Source organism: Perca fluviatilis, chromosome 6 (genome assembly GCF_010015445.1).
Source record: "Perca fluviatilis chromosome 6, GENO_Pfluv_1.0, whole genome shotgun sequence".
Taxonomy (NCBI): domain Eukaryota; kingdom Metazoa; phylum Chordata; class Actinopteri; order Perciformes; family Percidae; genus Perca; species Perca fluviatilis.
The window spans coordinates 17,757,356-17,781,074 of NC_053117.1; the positions used below are offsets into that span (position 1 = coordinate 17,757,356).

At 40.2% G+C, this 23,719-nt stretch overlaps 1 protein-coding gene across 2 annotated transcripts in view; it reads right to left on the reverse strand.

Moving 5' to 3' along the window:
* Positions 1-1,885: 1,885 nt before the first annotated feature.
* Positions 1,886-23,719, reverse strand: part of sv2ca (synaptic vesicle glycoprotein 2Ca) — a 33,254-nt gene continuing 11,420 nt past the window's right edge. Inside the window, exons 3-13 of one of the 2 annotated variants that reach the window (XM_039803301.1) lie at positions 14,274-14,454; positions 12,983-13,134; positions 8,382-8,515; positions 7,787-7,876; positions 7,236-7,346; positions 7,019-7,107; positions 6,440-6,604; positions 6,211-6,344; positions 5,805-6,011; positions 5,446-5,605; positions 1,886-5,263 (exon numbers count right to left, since the gene is read on the reverse strand). In XM_039803301.1, coding sequence (XP_039659235.1) covers positions 5,080-5,263; positions 5,446-5,605; positions 5,805-6,011; positions 6,211-6,344; positions 6,440-6,604; positions 7,019-7,107; positions 7,236-7,346; positions 7,787-7,876; positions 8,382-8,515; positions 12,983-13,134; positions 14,274-14,454 — 1,607 coding nt within the window. In that variant the 3' untranslated portion in view covers positions 1,886-5,079. The remainder of the gene's footprint in view (positions 5,264-5,445; positions 5,606-5,804; positions 6,012-6,210; positions 6,345-6,439; positions 6,605-7,018; positions 7,108-7,235; positions 7,347-7,786; positions 7,877-8,381; positions 8,516-12,982; positions 13,135-14,273; positions 14,455-23,719) is intronic. The other variant, XM_039803302.1, reaches the window with a different exon arrangement.

Consider the following 23,719-nt stretch of genomic DNA (forward strand, 5'->3'; position numbering starts at 1 on the left):
AAACCTGGAAAAATTGGGGTGTTCTAAAACTTTTGACCAGTAGTGTATACACTCACCTAAAGGATTATTAGGAACACCCTACTAATACCGTGTTTGACCCCCTTTCGCCTTCAGAACTGCCTTAATTCTTCGTGGCATTGATTGAACAAGGTGCTGGAAGCATTCTGTAGAAATGTTGGCCTATAGGGATAGCATTCTGCAGTTGATGGAGATTTGTGGGATGCACATCCAGGGCAAGAAGCTCCCGTTCCACCCCGTCCCAAAGATGTTCTATTGGGTTGAAATCTGGTGACTGTGGGGGCCATTTTAGTACAGTGAACTCATTGTCATGTTCAAGAAACCAATTTGAAATGATTTGAGCTTTGTGACATGGTGCATTATCCTGCTGGAAGTAGCCATCAGAGGATGGGTACATGGTGGTCATAAAGGGATGGACATGGCCAGAAACAATGCTCAGGTAGGCTGTGGCATTTAAACGATGACCAATTGGTACTAAGGGGCCTAAAGTGTTCCAAGAAAACATTCCCCACACCATTACATCACCACCACCAGCCTGCCCAGTGGTAACAAAGCATGATGGATCCATGTTCTCATTCTGTTTACGCCAAATTCTGACTCTACCATCTGAATGTCTCAACAGAAATCGAGATTCATCAGACAAAGCAACATTTTTACAGTCTTCTACTGTCCAATTTTGGTGAGCTTCTGCAAACTGTAGCCTCATTTTCCTATTTTTAGTGGAGATGAGTGGTACCCGGTGGGGTTTTCTGCTGGTGTAGCCCATCCACCTCAAGGTTGTGCGTGTTGTGGCTTCACAAATGCTTTGCTGCATACCTCGGTTGTAACCAGTGGTTATTTGAGTCAAAGTTGATCTTCTATCAGCTGGAATGAGTTGGCCCATTTTCCTCTGAACTCTAGCATCAACAAGGCATTTTCGCCCCCCAGGACTGCAGCATCCTGGATGTTTTTCCTTTTTCAGACCATTCTTTGTAAACCCTAGAAATGGTTGTGGGTGAAAATCCCAGTAACTGAGCAGATTGGGAAATACTCTAACCAGCCCATCTGGTACCAACAACCATGCCACGCTCAAAGTTGCTTAGATCACCTTTCGTTCCCATTCTGACATTCAGTTTGGAGTTCAGGAGATTGTCTAGACCTGGACCACACCCCTAAATGCATTGAAGCAGCTGCCATGTCATTGGGTGATTAGATAATTGCATTAACAAGAAATTTACAGGTGTTCCTAATAATCTTTAAGGTGAGTGTATATACACATACACACATACACATACACACACACCACACACAAACAACAAATTCTCATCTACAATTCATCTCGATGAAGAGCTTTTTTCCTCTTCTCCCAAACTTTAGCTAGATAATTGGCTAATTTATATGTTTCATATGTGAACAGCCATCTCATACCTCCTACTAATACCTCTCTATCACCAACATTATAACCTTCATGAAGATATTTCACAGTTTTATATTACATGTTTTATTATACTGCAATAGTTTATGTTAGGCATACCTAATAAACTGACAGCTACGTTTATGTTATATGTTTAACTTATATGTTTTGTTCACATATGAAAGTACCCATGAACTCATTCAAACACAATACTAGAGCAAAGGGAAAACTGTGCAGTCTGTCCTTGTATATTTTCTCCACAAGATTATATATTTGTTAGAGAATGATGCAAAATTAGGACTCAGTCTTGGTGCAAATGTCTATACAGCAGGTAAGTGCAGTAATGTAGACTAATTCCGGTGTTTATTAATATAGTATAATAGTAGGCTATAATAAATATATATCAATATGGAGATTCATTTTATTCTGAGGTTTGAGATAAGGGTTGTGAAATAAAAGCACAGCATGATTTGCTAGAGAACATAGCTTTTATTGTATATATGTTCAAAAGCAGCACAGTCTGCAATCCCTGCATTTTACGTTTCTAACAATATTCACAGGGGCATCTTTTGGCAAATATTTCTTCATATATTTTCCCACTTATGGACCTGGCAGGCCCTTCACAATAATATACACATCTTTATTCTCCACATACATTTGATTACCTCCATAAAATGGATGAACAGAACTTACAAGAGTGATACATTCACATTTTTCTTCAACAAAAATCTAAATATTGCCATCATTTTCTGCCAGAACAATTTACAGTAAGAACACAAAGTTGAGCACAAAAGAACAGAAGTTTGCTCACATACATGCAAGTTTGTGTGTACACACACACACACACACACACACACACACACACACACACACACACACACACACACACACACACACACACAGAGTAGCAGGTGAATAGGGGCTTAAAGCCAAGGACACAGAGATGTACAACAGAGATACAGTGGATGGACTTATAGCTTGGACAAAACAGGAGACACATGAGTCAATCAAGGAGCTTGTACACATAATACCCAGAAGTCCACCAATATCAGCTTTGATATCTACATTATTTACACTCATGCATCCATATGCAGGCCCACACACATACAGTACTCTCTCTTATACACACACACACACACACACACACACACACACACACACACACACACACACACACACACACACACACACACACACAAATACAGTACATTTAAGCAATATCCCAATACCTTAAACATAACAGATAATATAATGTATCCCCAATATAACACAACAGGTGGATCTGCCACTAATTAAGGTTTTAGCTCATCCAGAAACTTAACTTAACAGAAATTAATCCTTCTATAAGTCTTGCTACAGACATAGCATTGGATTGACACTGGGCAGAAGTCGTTACTTTTAATATCAGTGCATTTATTTAGAATATGTGTGCTATAATTTTGTTTTAAAAATATTGAAATCATATTGACAAAAAACATCTGTTGCACAATAGCAGCACACTTCATAATATTTCCAACTGAATTTAGAAAGTCTGAGAAAAGGTTGTGTCCATGGAAATGGATGCACAGTACCACTTTGGAAGCCTTTTTGTTGTTGTTGAGTAGCCTTGACAGAGCCAAATGCAGTGCAAAGGGTAAACTACTTCTACGCTGCAATAACACATACCACAAATGCAGAGAAAAGCAGGTCACAGGCTGTTAGCCACAGAAAATACAATCCACGGGCACAAATTAAATGTGAAAAATGTCAATATCAATTAAAATTTTTAAAGGTATTGTAACACTTTCAATATAGAAACGTGATGTTATCATTATCTTTAGCAGTATGCATTGAGGTTCCAATGTTGAAAGACAAGAGACATAATAACTAGTATAAGGTAGGTCATGTTTTCAAGTGTGAGATTATGGCAATAATTAGATTTTAGACAAAAGTGTTGCTAAATCACAACAAATGACAGTGCTTAAATGTATTATTTGTTTGTATTTGTTTTACTTCAAATGTAGCAGGTATGCAGACACAATTTCAGTTGAATTTCTCCCAGATGATTCAAAATATAAAGTAAAAAGAGAGCCAAAAAGTTTCCTTAGGAGACATTTTCATCATGGGTGGCACCAATTAGCCCTCATAAAGAGGTGGTTGTTATTTACATTATTACTTTGTAGTCATGCTTGGTAATTTACACCATTTAATCTTGTTATGAATCGTTGTTTACCTGTTGGTAACAATTTGGTTGGTAACAAAAAATTTCTTTTCAGGAGCACAGGAGGCTTATCTCGCCATAATAGAAGTTTTATTTGAAAAAAATATTTATGTCTAACAAAAGGGATGAGGTTTAAACCAAAAATGAATTCACACTATAATAAAATACTGTATTGGCCACATATTACACACACAAAATGGCATGATTATTGTATCTATTTACTTCCTGTTCAGTTTCTGTCTGTTACTTATAACCACTGGACATCACATGACTATGGGCAGACTGCTCCAGTTAAGGAGAGGCACATTTAAAAAAAAAAAGGCCATTCAGTATTTTTAAAAGGAAGCAACATGACATGTCATTATCAACGTCACTGCCACAAGCAAGATCCAACACCAAGCTAAATTGGAAGGAAAGCTCATCAGAGAGCCTTTGTACAATAATACAACACATGGATGGGGACCTGGAGTAACAACATTTGGATAAAATGAATAATTCATCATTTCATCTTCCACAATAACACAAAGCATAAGCAGAAAACAAAATAAGCAGCATCAGATTCAACATACCATACAATTATTGGTACAAGAAAAGTTTTTCAATATGGCCTTTTTGAATTTTGGTTGGGTAGGTAATGCAAAGGGCTTAGCGTCATAACTGAATTATCTAGTTTGAAAAGGTTGCAGATGTCTGAGCAAATGTCATGTCGAGCAAAATACAGTATCGTGTGTCCAGTATGGTGCAAGTGTAGAAAAAAAAGAGAAGGTATATTTGAGTATCAGTCTATTCTAAGACATGCATTTGCACATATATCTATGTGTGGGGTTTTACAAATTGGTATTTATGTTGACTTTGTACACACTGTCTACAACATGTCCTGTGTACGTGAGTCTTGTGGGCAAGACAGCTGTCACACAGCTGTGTCGTGTGTCCGCTCTGTCTGATCATCTATTCCCTACTTAGTCAAACAGAAGGTTGGCTGTGCTCATTACAACTTGTTTTTCACTCTTCTCCCCATCTGGCTTGTCTAAATAAGACTGTATTAATATTAAAAGCCTTGAGCTCTAACCAAGCAGTGACTCCACACAAGGTTTTGGCTGCAGCTGGAAGGGGCAACCAGTCACTGAACAAAACTCCACCAAAGTCTCAGTACCAAAACCTGTGCAAACTCTCACCTCTGTCATGTGAAATCTCCAGATAATATATTCACAAAATGGCTGAGCTTATTATTGACTAACAAGGAATCTAATGATTTTGAGTTGTATGATAAAAGTAAAACACTGTGATAAAAGGTGGCTTGCTATCCAGCTTTACATAAGGTACACTAGCGGAATGTGATTAATAGTGTAGATTCAGTATGTTTGAACCAAGCCATTTGCACTCCTTGCTCAAAGCTCCCGGGGCTTTCTCTCGGATTCACCCAGGATTTATCCAGGTTTTATCCCAGCTGATGAATGCCAAGCCAGTGTTACATGAGGACATTCTCCCTGGTATCAGGCAACCGGAGTGCAACCAGGCCTCCCCCGACGAGCACAGACGAGGCCATGAGGATGGGGATGGCCTTTGTGATGCCAACAAGAGAACCAAAAATCAGGTTCCCCAAGACTGCAGCCAGCTTACACAGAGCATTGCAGAATCCAAAGCCTGTTCCTCTGAGGGGAACATAATCAGGGACAGGAGGAGGTAAAAGGTAGACAAGAGAGAGAAGTGTGTTAAAGTTGACTGAATCACCCCTTTGTGTTATGTGTATGTCTTTCCACTTTATTTAAATCCCTCCACAAGTCTAAACAACTATGTAAACCAGTATGCACTCATCCATTGTTTGTCTTCTCACCTCCTGACAGTAGGGAATGATTCAGTCGTTACCACATCCAAGGAGTTCCAGGCAGAGATGCTCAGGCCGTTGTAAAGGCACAACATGAAAATCATCATGGACTCACTGGTGCCGAACCACAAGAAGAAACAGCTGATGCCTGAAAGGACCATGGAGCCACCTGATGGACATACAAACACACAGAGCAGGAGTTAGTGCACGTGAAACTCATTTGACTTTCAATGTTCCACTGAATTATAGGGCCTAATTAAAATTGCCTCTCATACTCAATGATGGATGCTACATCCACACCATGAATCATTTCAACATCCTTCAACAATAACATCAACATGAACCTCACTCTTACCCTCCGTTCTTACCTAACATGGACAGACGCCCAATTTTGTCCATGAGAAGGGCGGACACAATGTTCCCGGGCAGAACAGCCAGAGTCCCCAGGAAGTTGATGAAGTAAACCCAGTAGGCACTGTAGTCATCATCAAACGTCATCTGGCATCCTTTCTTGTTGTGTGTGAATGTGCTGTTGATCAACTCTGTGCCATCTATTAACTTGGATTCATCAATGTCTGCCCAAAGAGTGCAAAAAAATTACATTTCGCAATAATAAAACAATCACAACGCAGTATATTGTTGTCTTGTCTATGTTTTGAAAATTTTATTTGACACGATTATACCTGATGAATCTGAAAATGACAAAACATCCCACTCTAGCTGTGTATTTATTTCAAATAAACAATTTAAGAATATTGAATCCTTATATCTCACCTGTGTTGAAGAAGAAAGCGTCACTGAAAGTGCAGTTACGGAAGAAGGAGCCCACCGATGTCACATCATCAAAGTAGCAGTTACGAAAGGTAGAGTCAATGAAGGTGACGGACCTCAGCTTCATACTGATGAATCTGAAGAAGTACAGTTAAATTCCGCTTTAAATATTCTATCATAGTACAATAGTCCATCCATCCAATAAGCCTGCTGGTAAGTTTACTTATCCTACCGGTCATTGATGAAGAGGCCATTTTGGTGTATCTGGTTCTCCAAAGTGAAGTTGAAAGTGAAGTCTTCAATGTGTTCATTATTGTGCAGCTTCACTTTGGAGGCATAATCATCTGCCTGAAGGTGTTTGATGACATCAGGGAACCAGACTGACAGGCCATAATACCTGCAACCACAAGGATACAAGGATATCAGGATATCAAAAATTGATACATTTATCAGCCAAAATATGTAGATTTTTTATACTGAGATCTGACGAAAACATGGACAGATACACGCATACATGTGCGATCAGACAGTAGAAAAGCAGGATACACTTGTGGTTTCTGTTTTTGTTTCTGTTTTCCAGGGTATTTTTTTAATCTCTGGCTGCTTTCACTCCTTCCATCTTTGCTCGCCCTGCCCTGAGACACCAATGGACCAGTAATTGATCCACAGACTGTGAATGATTTCGAGACCTCGCAACTTCTGCGCAGCAGAGAAATCAAGATGACAGAAATGCCTAGTGCTATTCTCTGACCGGAGAAATTAGCCTTGAATGATTTTTCTATGACACAAATGACATCAGGAGGAAGCTCACCCGAATGACAGCGTGAACCACACTATGGCTAGTCTCATCATGTTTTCTCGCATAGGGTAGTTGAAGCACTTCATGAGATTCAGATAGATCTAAAGAGAGATAAGAGACTTAGGATACATCATGTGAACAAAAGACAAATTGGTTGAGGCAGTGGATAGAAATTAGCCTAAAACAAAATTGCTTTCTGCTCCAATTAAATAAAAAGACAAATATTTACCCCATGTATTTCAGTCTTTATTCTGAAGAAAAACTTGGAAACTCGGTTGGCAGACTCTGACTCCATTTCCACCAGTTCATCCAGCTGTTTGGGGATTTTGATCCTGTTTACCTAACAAAGTAATCAAGAAAGAAAATCATCATCACAGTATAATACAATACTCACATTCAACATTCATTTTTTTGTGATTACGTAAGCAATATCATGGATGTTACTTGTAAGATGGTTTTTCACATATTTATATTTGATTTTCACACAAGATTGAAAGCACATAACTGTAATGTAATGAAAATCAATGTAAACAGTGTGTACTACAGTACATGATCAATTCAAGAAACGTGTTGACTAAGAGGCTTTCCCAAAGTGTAGCTCACGAAGCAAATAAGCCTGAACGACACAAAACAGCTTTCAGAACCTTCCTAATTCAGATATGATCCTGCACTGTCAAAGCGTTAAAACCTGTCCCAGTGGTGGCAGAATATAAGCCTCTTTGCTTCCTTAAGCATCAGGAAACCCAGCCAAGACATTGCACAGCAGAAACAAACACTCACTGTGAAGACTTTCTCCGGTTGCCCACGCGCTCGCATGTTGGTGTCGTGGATCTGTTTGAGGATCATCCAGGCTTCATCATGCTTCCCCACCTGACAGGAGGGAAAGCGGAAAAAAAGAGAGAAGATAAAATTCATAGGATCAGCACTGGTCTCGCTTACTCAGGAACAGCAACACATCCACATTCGTATATACTGTACATAAATATATTCCTTTTGATTTTTCCAAGATGGGCCAAAATGATGAAAGTCACGACAACTGTGACTCATTTTACTTCAAAGGGTAATTATCCTGCAGCAGCGAACCTACTGTCACGAATCTCCAGGCTTTTATTTGCACATGTAAAGCCTCCTCCAGGAGTTTTAGATGACTCACACTGTTTGATCTGATTAAACATATGTTGGGAAATGCCCAAATGCCCTCAATTTACCTGATGTACTATTCTACAGACGTTGAATGTAAGAACAGATAAGCACGGACAGCTGGCGACAATTACACAGTGTTCTTGAAGATACAACTGTTGCAGCAGATGAGGAATCATAACTGTTTCAGTGTAAATATTTCTTAAGCGGTTATAATTTGGGAAAATAGAATTACCTCAAGGTAGAACCTGGGACTTTCAGGCATGAAGGTAAGTGCCACCACAGCACACACACAGGGCAGGGCACAGACGACCACAAATACCCTCCAGCTGTGAAACTGGTATGCTGAGCCCATACTGAAACTCCAACCTGTAAACAGTGGCATACAACACCAATGACAGTCTGATGGATGACATGGCGGAATAGGAAGGGAATGCATTTAAATACTTGATGAAAACCTAACACATGACAAGTGTTTGATTTTTATTTTCTTGCAAACACTGCTGCAATAGAGGGTAACATTATGTTGGATGCCAATAAATTATATACTGTATAATATGTTACATATGTCTGACTTATTCTTATTGAATGTTGGCTTTTTGTCCATGCAGCTTATCTGTGTTTGGCACATTGTCATGAGTTTGTGAAGCAATGATAATTTTCTCATGTTAATCTGAAAGCTCACAAATCCAAGTGCTGCCAGACTTACTCACAAATGCTACTCACTGCTATTTAACATACTATGGCACTACTTTCTAACTGGTTGTATTACTCATTATTCAGAGTTAATATTTAGACTTAAAGCCCTATTTCATTTACATTACATGGTTCATCTTTTGTATGGCATTGACTTTATTTTGCTAATAAAGATATATGTTGTTGGTGCCTTACTATAATGTAAAATATTCAAGTGATCCTGAATTTTTTTTTTCTGCATACAAAATTACTGTTAATCTCTTTGGTCATAACTGCTTGGTTCTTGGACCAGACCACAATTGTGGTCTGATGAATATGTGTCTGATGAAATATACACTAATGCTCAGTGCACAATTTGAAGCCAGCAGGTGGCTATTTAGCCAATCTTCAGCTCACAGGGGCATGATTAAAGCAAATACGATTACTTAATAAGTCTCAAAATGATGCTTTGAGGAAGCAGTGACTAAATAATATTAAATGTAGCTTAGATACTACCTTATCAGATGGGGTACTGGGCCAATTGATCTGAGAGGCTGATTCTAAATGTTGTGTGTGAAACTCATACTCTTTTACAAAATAAAAGATGGCTTTTTAAATGAGAGCGCTCAGCAGCCGGAGCAGAGTGATATGTAAGCTCCGAGATGAATGGCTCTGCAGAGGGAGCTGAGAGGAGTGCACAGGGACGGGTTAATTGAATGTGTAGGAAAGGAATTGAGCGTTTTCTGCTAAGTTAAATCTCGTTGCACCTGATCTCAGCCCACAGGCACTCTCCCAGACTCATCAATCATTGTAACGTGCACACACACACACACACCCACAAATATACACACACACACACACACACACACACAGACTTATACACTTCAACAAAAGGGGGAGATGCAAACAAAAAAACTTGCATTGACAGAAAATGCAGATGACACTGACACGACTAACATAATGCCATAATGCCAATCTCACACCCACACATATACACATGTAAATACACGAACATACATTCAAAATTATACATCATGTTTTCCTTTTCCTTATGCAATAGGAAACCTAATAATGACATTACAGTATTGCTGTAATTTAAAGAGTTTATTGTTTGCAGTGTGCAAAACTTACATAAAGATACATGTTACATAAACATGTATGTAAGTATGTAGTTACATAAAGCTTGTGACGGTAACTCAAAGAATAACTTAAGTATACAGTATATATAAAGTAATGCCAGGACCAGCCAGGATGCAATCACAAACAATGTCTCGTATATGTAGATCTGTAGTTGTTCTCTCATTCACTTCATTTTTTTGAAATATTTTGGGAGGAAGCACAGAAAGGGATTGCCGTGTCAGTCGTGACCTCCCACGTTCCTCGACAGATCGTGCTTCATGAAGATGCTGCTCCAAAGGGAAAGGCACCATTATCCATCAACAGGCGTAGGAGGGGAGTCAGGGAGTGGGGAGGGGGTTAACACTAATGGTTATGCCAGAAAAAGGCTGCTTGAAATGAACCTCACAGCATATTCAAATCCGGCTTTGAAAGCAATTCAAATCAAAATCTAAAAACAGCTATTTTCAAAGGGGGGTGGGTGGTATAAAACCATCCCAGAAGAGACCGGACCAACGTAAAAAAAAAAATAAATAAATAAAGAAAATAGGTAAAAGTAAAGCAAAAACTGCAAAAGGAAATAAGCAATGATTGGCTTTCACTTTCATGGTGTCTTTTGTTGGGCAAGAGTAATGACTTTTGTAGACAACGTCCCGCCTGTGTGTATTTCCGCTTTCTCAGAGTCCCTTTATTTATTTCCTTGGCTTTCTCCGTGTGTGTGTGTGTGTGTGTGTGTGTGTGTGTGTGTGTGTGTGTGTGTGTGTGTGTGTGTGTGTGTGTGTTGGGTGTATGAGAGTTAGATAGGTGTGTAAAGATCAGAGTTAGACAGAGTGAGAAACATAAGAAGAAAGAAAAGGGAAGGAGGAAATGTTGTTCAGCAGTGATTGCCTTTTCTACAGAAATGTAGCGTGGCTTCCTGCCCCTTAGGGTTACTGTTTCACCCATGCAACTGGAAATCTCATTACAAGGATTATGTACATACAGTAATTGACTAAGTCTATGGATGACCAACTCCAGCAGTGCCTACATAGTACTAGATAGATAGATAGATAGATAGATAAAAAAAAAAAAAAAAAAAAAAAAAAAAAAAAAAAAAAAAAAAAAAAAAAAAAAGAGAAGAAAGTATTTATTTATGGATAGATAGAAAAAAAAAAAAAAAAAAAAAAAAAAAAAAAAAAAAAAAAAAAAAAAAAAAAAAAAAAAAAAAAAAAAAAAAAAAAAAAATATGGATGGATGGATCACAGTACAGACAGATTTGAAGACTTTAAGAGCTGTAAAAATGACTTTGACATTTTGCCAGGCTAGCTGTTTTCACTTGTTTCCAGTGTTTATACAAAGCTAAGCTACATGTTCACTATACAGAGTGCTTTCCTGGTTTTCAAGTAGTAGAAGCTGAGGAGTTACAATTAATTGACAACAATGTGAAGACGACCGGAGGGTATTTAATCTTTAATCTGTGGATCTGAGCAGTGTTTAATGAGGTTACTCTCGTGGTGGGCTTTCTTGGCCGCAAGTGAACTCCTCAAACTCTCCCGTCAATGTAATGAGGATCTGTGCCGAGCAGACCTCCTTTAGGGCCCCAGCTGTGAGTCTGGCAGGGGGCTTTTGGGAGACATTAGGAGTCAGCGAGTGGAGAAGATAAATGAGAGCCCTAATGGTGTAATAAATGCTAGTGTTGAGGCACTTGTATCATAACCAATCTATGATACCTTTAGCCTTCGTTCAAAGAGACAAAGGTATCTGCATGAGGCATTTTGGCCCACACATCGTAGTGCTGTTGGTTGCAGACACTGCAGCACTTTAGAGAAAACATAAAAACCACTGGTGAGCACTGGAGTATGCAAGACACGTAGTTCCCTCTGAGAGAAAGAGAGGCAGAGTGGTAGTGAGTGTCAGAGAGAATAAGAGCAGAGTAAGGCCACTACCATCCCTTCAATACGATATCAGCAGATTTGACAGCAGAATTTTGTCGTGAAGACTCGTTATGGTTTCAGAATGTTTTGTGAGTCCTTCACCAGTGTGCTTCTGTACAGCCATGTGAGCGGATCTACAGCTGTGTGTGCATTTGTGCATCTCCTTGAGTAACATGTAAGTGTGTGTGTGTGTGTGTGGGGAGGGGGTTTAACCCAGATGACCTCTTACAATGTCAGATGTTATTGCCTTCAATTTCCCTTGAAGAAGACCTGTATATGGCTACACCCCAGTACAACATCACCCATGCCACTTACAGCAACACACACACACACACACACACACACACACAACACACACTCTCTCTCTCTCCCTCAATGACGTCACAGGTTGGCTAAAGCATGGTCTGGCCATAAATCACCTCTAGCTGTAGCTTTGTCCTATTAGAGCAAGGAGAAAAACCTAATTATGCTTGATCAAGAAGAACACTCTGCAGAGACAGAGAATGGAGAGAGAGGAGAGGTAATAAAAGGAAGGACAGAGTTAGACAGAGAGATAGGGAGAGTACAAAACAGGAGGAGAGGGGGGGCAGTAAAAGATAGCAGGTTAAAAAAACAGGGAAGAAGTTAAAAGAATGTGAGTAGGAGAGAAGAGGAGAGGAAGAAAGCTCATTCCCTTCGTTTTGTTTCTTTTCATGATGAGTGCAGCTGATATCTAATGTGGTATTGTCATAAATCACAGCTTTCTCTCCCCCACAGGCCCACCCTCACACTTTCAGCATCCGTCTGCTCTATGGTATGCATGCGTACGTTAATATCTTAACGTAAACCTCTGCCTTTCACAGCCTGCACCCACTCAGAGCTATTAGGTGATTGATTCCCATGGCAGGGAAATCTTGCAGCACAATCCACGGCCACAGGGAAGCCTTACAGTTTTATAAGTTGTAATCAAGAGCTTAAGTCACATTGCCAAGCTTCTCATCAGTGCTATAAAAAACGTAATTCTGTCACGGCTTTTACTTGATGTAACATTTTTACAATTTATAATTTGCCTTTTCTATTTATTGGGAGGCACAATCCCTAGCCTATAGCAAAATAGGCATACATTACAATATTTTCTAACCGATAAACTCACCATAGTGTGGTATGATGGCCCAGGCCATAGCAGATGCATAGATCTCTCCAATCATCCAGAACATACACAGCCAGCTGAGGTGTTCTCCTCTTTTCTCCCTGGACAACACCTCTGCAAAGAAGGAGAAAACGATGGGCACAGCACCTCCTATCCTGCAAGAACCAGAGAGAATGTGGAAGTAAGTGGGAGTAGAGGGAGAAACCAGGACACGTGTTTGTAGTCACAATTGCTTTTACATCTTAATCCCTCAGTTTGTGGACTTTTTTTGGTTCCTGAAAATTGTAATTTGATTAAATGTTAAAATTCCTACAGACTCTTTTCAGCCTTTAAAGGGTTTTTTTGGATTGTTTTCCATTAAAATAGAATAAACTGAAGGTCCATTACTAATACATCAAAGGAGACCAAATACGCAAAAAATAAACACAGCTAAGCATTTTTGTCCCCAAAACTTCATACAAAAAAACCCTCAGTGCCAGTTCCCGAATGATTCAGAGGCACAGGTCACGTTGGCAGTTTGGACAGCCTTTTCAATTACTCTGGAGGTCTCTGGGGAGAATGGTGCAGATGCAATTACTGAATTAGCTCTTAAAGGAACAGTTGCACTGCCAAAGACAAGGACATAATAAATCACATTCTACACCATGTTTCTATGTATAAAGAGGATGACACGCTATCTGTCTCTGGTAGAGTTTTCATTTTCACAAACTCTGAAACACACTGGTTATTTTAAGAGATGATTACAATAATGTATATTGAGGTTTTCTTGATGGAGTGAGAATGTCACTGCCTATAACATCTTAGGCTATTCATAGTTGTTACTGCTCTGCATTGCAGCAGCAGTAGAAAATTACATTTAGATAGACAGATAGTAAACCCTCTATGGTAAAAGAGTCATAAACTTTCTGTGGAAGAGTAAGAGAGAAAACAGGCTTCATGTAAGCATGACAGGACATTTCTTTCATCTCTTTTCAATAACTTTTACATTTACTCAGTGGAATCTAGTGGAAAGAGACAATTGGGAGAGACAGAGACATGTCTACAGAAACACACCTCGAATAGATTGTGCTTCACAGAGATGGATTCTTTACTCTCAGTGATTTAGCCCTGATGCATACGTTGATTTTGGACATATACTGTTTTATGTTCAGATAGTGTGACAATCCTGTTGCCAAAGAAGGCAATTTTGAAGTGCCATAGTGTAACAATTTGACTTGACTTTTCACAAATCGTTTAAACGGATGGCTTGTCATCTTAGTCAGCCCTAGAATGACCTCCATGTTATCAGACTTACCCAAAGCCCGCGATGAGACGGCAAAGGAGGAAGAGGCCGTATCCCTGAACAAAAGATGACAGGAAGGCAAAGAAGCCGTTCGTGGACATGCAAATGAGGAGGCACTGTCTGCGACCCACTTTGTCAGACATCCCTCCCCAGAACAACGCTCCAACCATCATCCCTAAGTAAACAACACTGCCTGGAAAGATAAGGGGAGAGAAGGGTTTGAGTTTTGTTTGCCTTAACATACAATACATTACCTCACAACTCTGCATATTCATATGTTTGTATGAGGTCGTATGTTTTGGTGTCTCAGACTACACCAACATTTGGGGAGTTTATCTCATTGGTTACCTTATGGAGATGGTTTTAGTGCTAGTCCTCTCATCAGGTTTTATCTAATGAGTTGCCTCCCGTAGACTTTTGTCACATATGATTTACTAGATTATTTTCACAAAGCTCTTAAGAGACACCTACAATAACCAATTTTTGGCAACCGGGAAGCAGCAGAAACAAGCTGTGAACACAGCATTGACATATCATTCCCTTAAAGCTCCATTGTGTCATTTTTTTAGTTGATTCTTAGCAAAAAAAAAAACTTTGTTCTTTCACAAGTATGTGCTCATTCATGTGTAATTACTTCCACCAACTAATCAAAGTATTCTCATACGCGTAGAATCTGCCATTCAGAATCGAATGTCGCTTGAATGTTGAGCCTCCATCTTTAAAATACGTTAGCCAAAGAGGGACATACCTCCGCGTTTCGCGCTTTTACAGTCAGTGGCACTGTGACGAATGCCAGGGAGGGGGAGAAGATTACTCAGCAACTGCCAGAAGATTTGAAAGCCGGTTGAAGTGCCTATCTAGGACATATAACGGAGTCGCCAAGGAAGTTAAAAAGAGAATTAAAATGCAACAAGACCAAAGTTAATATTGGAGTGGCTTTTCCAAGATGGAAAGAGCTCATAAGGAGCAAGGATTTTAAAAAGGGACGCCGAAGTTGGTAATTCTGCCTATTTGTGTAAATGAAAAGTTTTATAGTTGCTTGGCTAACTATAGCATGGTTGTGCATAACACTAGAACAACGCCTAGGATACCTTTCCTCGCATCAATGATGAAAAAGGATTGTCTACCTTGTAACATAAACGTAATCATATTTGTCGTGATTTCCCTGGCAGACAACTCACGTCGTGCAGATGTAACAGAGACTAGCTGGAGATACTAAGAGCTAATTTTGGTTTCATTGACATTGTTCATACTGCTCAGAGAAATATATTAAACACACACAAACCTCCGTTGCTTCTCTCCTACGTTGTAAACATTGCCTTACTCTATTGATCTTGTACAATGTACAGAATAGCAATAGCACTGATACTTTACTAACATTAGCTTGCATATGTTTGGGAACTTGATAGCTGATGTTAGCAATGAAATGGTACCAAAATAACGTAAAACTATTATTACACTGGAAGGAACTCTCACAGACAAAGTCGTACTTCTTGGAATAATACAGCCACCGTAGGAGTTAGAGCGCACTCGGAATGGGAGGGGTTAGAAAGTAATATTCAGTTGGTTGTCATATACAACCCTAACCCTAACCGCTAGATGGGAGAAATTCTTACACAATGTAGCTTTAAAGGTCCCATGACATGGTGCTCTTTGGATGCTTTTATATAGACCTTAGTGGTCCCCTAATACTGTATCTGAAGTCTCTTCTCTGAAATTCAGCCTTGGTGCAGAATTACAGCCACTACAGCCAGTCCCACAATGAGCTTTCCTTAGGATGTGCCATTTCTGTGTCTGTAGCTATTGAGGAGGAGAGAGGGGGGGCAAGGTGGAGGGTGGGGGTGTGGCCTTGATCAACTGCCACCTTGCTTGTTTGAAAGCCATGATGTCTCTCTCTCATGGGTGGGCCAAATTCTCTGTGCGGGCAAAGCGGAGAAAGGGGAGGTAACCTTGCTCCTTATGACCTCATAAGGAGCAAGATTCCAGAGCGGCCCATCTGAGCTTTCATTTTCTCAAAGGCAGAGCAGGATACCCAGGGCTCGGTTTACACCTATCACCATTTCTAGCCACTGGGGGACCATGGGCAGGCTGGGGGAACTCATATTGATGTTAAAAAACCTCAATAAAGTGAAATTTTCATGCCATGGGACCTTTAACAAACTTAACTTAGCAAACAGTTGCCTATTTACACATCAAGCAGATACGGTTTATTAACTGTGTAGTGTTACTGTGTTACTGGCCACCTTTTTTAAAATGCTTTATTGGTCAATCAACACCAGGAAACTTTTACACAAGGTGCAGTTGAAATGTATCTCTTGGCATATCCCTCCTAGACACCATACACATGCATTTGTTTTCAGAGGGGTCATCATGCAGGGTTAGCCATATAGGTTACGGTGCTCCTGGAGCAGTTTTAGGGGTTCAGTGCCTTGCTCAAGGGCACCTTGGCAGTGCCCTGGAAGTAAACTGGCACCTATCCAGCAACCAGTCCGCACTCCATACTTGGTCCATACAGGGACTTGAACCGGTGACCCACCAGTCCCCAAGCCACTTCCCCATGGATTGCGGCCTAAAGTCAAATATTCACTCTCCTTTTTAGCTCTGTTTATGTTCTCACTAACTTCTGGCTCTTTAGCTGTTAGTTGTGTGAATTGTGTTCACCAGCTAGTTTCTAACTTTGTCCGTCTGCTGTTTCTCATGGAAATGCATATAAATAGCATTCAATTTTTATGGAGATTTTATTTTATGTGTCATGTCTACGCATTTTAAGCTTTTCGAAAACGATTCTATGAAAGCAGCGAGAGTAAACCAAAACAGAAAAGCCACAGCCCAGAAAACCCAAACGATGAGCTATAAGACGATATAAGGCTCAGTAGAGCTAAAGGGGAATTGCAGAGTCAGGTGATAATTATCTGTGGGTTCATCACTACGAGCGACACCTTTCACATACAAGTGGTCATGGGATCCATTGTTAGTATAAAACTATAGATTACAGACACTTTAACATGTTATAGTTACAGACTTGCACACCAGAGAGATCTTCAGAAAGTTCTCTGCTGCGGCTACTATTCTTAACAAAGCATTTCAGCTAAAGAACATGCCTTGCTCAAAGACACAGCGGCAAGACCATCTAAGAACGACACACTTTCACTCCCTGCTAACGGTTTGAACTGATGACCTTCACAGATTTATGTTTTTTACTCTCATAATATTACCAATTACCAAAAGCATAATTCTCATTTAAGTGAAGTGGAATGACATTTAAAAAATATCCCCCTCACCCCCCTCCTCAAAGCCACCCGACTCTTAGCCAAGAAGTGTTTTAGAAATAATGTCCTCTAAATGTGCTGGCAAATGGTGAAGTGTCACATAAAAATATGGGGCAACATTAAGCATGCGCCTCCATTATTGCTGAATGTTTATCAGTGAACTAGAAGTTATGGTGAATGACTGACTGACATATGCAATGTTGAACTTATAGATGACCATGGCATTTTAAAAAGGGAAAAATATACTGCTGTTAGATGTTAGTGCTGATATCACTCAAAATGTTTTATAGTTAAACACATTCCCCAAGTGACATATTAGACCAATACATCTAACAAGAAGAGATTGCTACATGTACAATTTCTAAATTAAAGCTATAGCATCCCTGTTACTCTGACTGGATCCTAAAAATTGGAGCACTGACTGATGACAATGAACCTCACACCCTTTTTGAAAAGCCCCTGCCCCAGTAACACTCTAACATTGATAAGTAAATACAGTGTGTAAAGACTGAAAACATAAAATGTGAACAGTAATGTGGGTTGACTTTACAAAGGGGCCTCTGCTCTCTTTTAATGTCTCTCATCACAAATGGGATCAATGCTCCAACAAAAACAGCATCGATTTCTCTCACTGATCATCATGATTCTGCTCTGGAGAGAGGAGCCTATTATTACTGCTTTAGTCTACATTGTATGTGGCATTGTGTGGTTAGCAGCCTGAGCCTTCATGAACATACAGGGTCTGCTGCAAACAGCAACTCCAACTGGATTTGTCTCCATTTAGAATTTCTTTTTATGTTTACGTTCCAGACTAAAACCCTAATATCACAGTCATTTGTTTGTCTTTATTAATATCCAGACCTATGCAGACACATAAACCTGATTTAGAGAGGATGTTGGTATTCATAATTCCACATGCAAAGAAGAGAATGTGAAAGTTGCAGTCATATATGGAGTGATATGACTCAGCAGTAGGAACACTTCGTTCATCCCATTACAATAATCTTAATAGCAAGATGCATTTCCTGTCTGTAATGTCTGCAGTCAGGTCTCTTCTCCTCTGCTGTGAGCAGATATCTATTTGACTCTCTCGCTTAAGGGGTCAAAACCCGGCAATCTATCACATTTGGCAGCCATCTAGATAATCGCCTGAAGGTACCATAAATTTAATTCTAAATTTAACGGAAGTCTTCAGTCTATGCACAGTTCACTTTTGCTTCATTAAGAAAAGGCTAGATATACGGTGCATACTGAAAGGAAACACCCACCGGCAACCCATTTAATTGTCATGCATCTAAACATCCAGAGGCCTTTTATTTTGTTTGAGCCCTCAATTTTTCAAACAAACAATAAAGTGTTTTTTTTTTGGTTTTGGTTTTTTGTAGAGATACTGGCATAACATCTGATTTCTGCTACTTTAATGCCCTTTAAAAAACACAAGAGCAATCAAACTGTTGACTAATGAGCACATCCCTCACAGGACAGTCCATTACGTAATGACTTTATTGATGTTCTGTCCGAGTTGCTGCGCGGTATCTCTGAGCATGACGTCAGCAGTGCCCGCACCAGCAAAGAGCAGAGTGGTGTACTGTAATGTAATATAATCCAAAAATAGCAGACATTATGAGGTCTGTCTCATCACAAAAAGAGGTAGTTTGTGTGGCATTAACCTGCCAAGTCTGAAAATGATGGCACATACTTGATTATGAGCCACACCCCACCTTCAGTGTGAGTCAGAGGGTCAGAGTGATACAGTCCCATTTTCTGGAGCTTTTAAAACTAAGCAATTACTACACTGCAGCAAAATCTTAGGTTGGAAAGCCTTTCACAGGAACCGTTACACCAACAAGACAGACACACTGAGACATTCTTTACAACCTAGTCTATCTGAATGCTAAATGTATTTAGCAGTTAGGTTTTGCTGTAAGTACACACGCTAATAGCTTTTTCTCTTTTTTTCTCACATTTTTTATAATTTTTAAAAAGAGGAATTTAAAATTTTACTCCCAACTAAAAAATGATTCCTCACATGTATCTCCTCATTGGCTTACCAAATGTGGATTATGTTTTCTTTGTACGCCTTTGTCAAAATACACAGATCGTTAAAAACCAACTCAGAATCAGTTGTTGTCCAGAAAAACAAGATGAGCATTTACATACTGAATGTAGGCAATGCATCGTTAACTTTGCTGAAATTGTTTTTGGACACAGGCTGAGTTACATGTGGGTGCCCCAGGGAGCACTTCTATTTCACAGTTACACATTAACATTTTGAAGCCTGTATGGGATTTTCTGTTTTTAAAGGTAACAGGTTTTGAGTTATGAAAATAAGGGTCTGCCTATGCATTAAACTCCCATAATACATAGTTTTAAAGGTTATCCAGTGACAGATATGTGTTGTTGTTTTTTTTGTTTTTTTATAAATATAAGGATGAAATGGGTATTTACTTGGGTGTGGTTAATAATATTGTTTTTCTCAAAATATTTTCAATATACAAAAATTTTGCATGCAGGTTTTATTATTTTCTCTGTGCTCCCAGTGAATGGGCACTATTAATCCATTGTGTTCAGTAATTCACTTTAACGTACACATAACACACATCCCCCATTAAATGTTTCAACATTTCATTAGCCTGATGCTCGGGCTACAGTCTATCAGTCAATAGTGAACGCATTGGAAATTATATGGTTGGACTACAAGAGCTTCAACCAGAGTATTCTAATTAATGAAACTCCGTCCATTAGTGCTATGACCCAGTACTGCCATGTCATTGATTTAGTAAGGCTATAAGTGTAGGTCCTTTCCAAGGCCTGCAGACTAAGAAGAAGGATCAACAGGCTTCAGCTCAGTTCAGCTGAATTTCAAGACCAAACGTAAAGTCTCTATACCGGAGAAATGTACACTTTCTGAAGCACCGACGAGACACATGCTTGAATGTAAAACTCCTTGAATGGATGCCAACTGGTACAGACGTTTCACCATAGTGTGAAATGCAGCTGAATTTGGACTAGATGACCCATATCGACTCTGAGCACCATCAGAAAATGACAGTGTGTCAGGAGACCTCTCAGGCTGAAGCAAAAGGTTTTGCCCCATGACACTTTGTTGAGATGTCAAAACACATCTCCAGGAATGGTTAATATTCAGCAAAATCACAGGCTCACTCTAAACACAAGACAAATTCCAAGGAATAAGATATGAGATGTGAAACACTGCCACAATCATACACACACAAACACACACAGGACCAAACATAAAAGTAAATAACAGATTTAAAATATTACAAATACATTTAAACTCTTTTGGTGTGTAGCTACTGTAAACCAGCCACTGGGGAACTAGATGAAGGAGGGAAGATAAAAGAAAATTGAAATTTTAACAGGAGCAAGCAAAAACGCAAGAAGATGAAATATGTGAGCAGCAGAAGAAAGAGCAAAAGCAATGAAGGGGGGGGGGGTGACAAAAGACAGAAAAGGATAATGAGAGAGGAGAGTTCAGTAATTGCAAGATAGGGCAAGAGAATGAGAGGGAAGAGGGGAGGAAGGGGAAGGCCCTGGTGCACTGTTTTCTGTCCTGTCACATCCCGAGGAGCCCCCTGAGAGCCGTGGGAGCGCTGAGCTGCATCACGACCTCTTCTCTGATTTCATGCTTTGATGCTCTTCGCTCTTAGCGCTGCAAACTGCCACGACGTTGCGCAAAACACCCGTCCTGTTTTATTCATAATGATGATACTATCATACAACAGCGTGCCTGGTGCGCGCTACAGTGACGCTGTGGTAACTCTCCCGGTTAGATATTTTCCTACGCCTTCTCTCTGTTTCTCTCGATCTCTTCATCGCTACTTTGATCTCATTTTATCTCCTCTCCTCGTCCCTCAGCTCTCCTCCCCATTTGTGCCTCTCTTCCCATCCTTTTCTCCATTTCCCTTTCTCTCAGCTTGTGTTCTCTCTTATTGTTTTCCTCACTTCTCATTTCCCTTCCTCATTTCTACTCCTTTTCTCCCCTCACCACTCCCCTTCCTCTCTTCTCCTCTGTGCTTCCCTCTCATTTATTTGCCTTAGTTTTCCTCTTTGCTCCACTGTCATCAGCTCCTTTAAAGTGAGCAGCGTGTAATCACATTTGTACTACATCGTGTCAGTTTGATCGGATTCATGCCTCCGTCTTCTGCCACCTCCGCAGGAAAAGAGATTTTTTTGTCATATTTAAGTCATATCAGTGGGGGCAGGATTTCAATGAAAGTAACCTATTGTGGGGCTTAGAGTGCAGGGTTTAAAATGACTCACTCAGCATCAGTAATGATACAACCTTCATTTCTGTAAAAGACTGTGGATAATTTGCATGAACTATATGATGCCATGAAACCCTGATAAGAGCGAGCAATTAGACATGGTTTGCTTGTGGCTGAAATTGCTGGTGGCAGCAGGTTTGGTCCATGTGCACAAACACACACACACACACACACACACACACATTCAGTCCCGTCACACACTCCTACCCTCCTCGCCCACGCACACACACACACACACACACACACACACACACACACACACACACACACACACACACACACACACACACACACACACAAATTCAGTCTCCCAAACAACGTGAAACTGCACAATAGTGTAATCTCTGCAGTGACGCTGCGATTTTACTGCAGTTTAGCCATGCTCAGCTGCCCCTGGACCACGCAGCCCCACACAGCTTGTCAGCTGGTTCATACAGATAGGAAGAAAGAGGGGGAACGACGGGAAAAGAAAAGAGACAAAGAGGGAGAAGTACTGTGGAAATGGAGCTTGAGAGGAGACGGAGAGTGAGGCTGGGACACAAAGAAGCCCAAGAAAGAAAAAGGTACAAGAGATCAGAAGACAGGGAAGTAAGGGTAAAAAGAAGATCAAGTAGAGCGGAAACAAGAAAGGAGGGGGAAAGTATGGATGGCAGAGAGGGAGAGGGATGTTAAATGAAAATGAGGAGAGCCCAGTTGAGAGAGTCAGAGGGAGAAAATAGGGGAGTTTCAGCAGGGAAAAGACAGCCTAAGAGAATACATAAGTAATGATAGGTTGATGCGTTCCCATTGTCTGTTGTGTCTGAGATGATAGCTGAGCCTTTCCCTCACACTGTTGGTGTACTGATACCACCAATCTCCCAACCCTCTGCTCCCGTTCACCCACACCTCCCCTCCCCATTACTCCTCTCTAACTTGGCAATCTCTCTGCTTTAAAGCTGTCCTTCCTCCTCTCCTCTCCCCCTGTTCATCACACATATTGCATCTTAAAGTGCTTTTTTTAATCTCCTGATTCCTTCCCACATCGTCCATAGTATTTCAACCCCTCCTACTCCAACTCTCCATCCTTCATTCTCATGTAGCATCAAATATTCCTGCATGATCGGGATACTGGTAGGACCAAAATGAATTTTGTAATCTAATCAGCATTTTAGTCATCCGTCCAATTCTGGCCTTTGCGTTTCTCATACTGCATTATCCCATTACACTCAGCTCAGTCCGTGCAGCTTGCCTCCGCCTGTCATGTGATTAATGGAGCTGCACAATGCAACTACGATGGGAGTCCAGCTCAGGTGGAACTAACCAAACACAGCATGGATATTTTTCGAAATCATTAAAATAATTTCCTCTGTACTCTGTGGTCAAGTACTTTTTGAAACGTATCTGAAAACCATTGGTTTTTTGGGGGGACTGAAAGGATTGTTCGTCTCTGTTGTTCCAATAAAATGGCCCATTCCACTTTTACAGCTAACTTGACAGCCATTGTTGGCCCTACAGACAGCCACGTGCCTCCTCTGAAACGCATGGAATCAACATCCACTTCTTTCCACCTGCCAGTCAGTATATTTACATGAACACAAGAAAGCAGGTTACTTGTGTTAACAATTATTGATGTAACCTGGTTACTGTAGATCTGTCAATACATGGCAGGCCAGTAATCAGATTTCTACTTTTGACCTTATTTTGGAAGCATTACGTATTTTAACTGTAATAGTGATACAATGAGAGTGCACAGCTTACAAATAGTCAAGATTTGCTGTGGAGACCATTCTAGACTTCTAGAAGATATTTTGAGTTAGTTTCATGATGTTTAATAAATCTATTAGCCTGACAAGCCAGACCCACATCAAGATGTTGGGTCTGGGAACTCACCATTGACAGGGCTCAATCCGAGGGGCGGGAT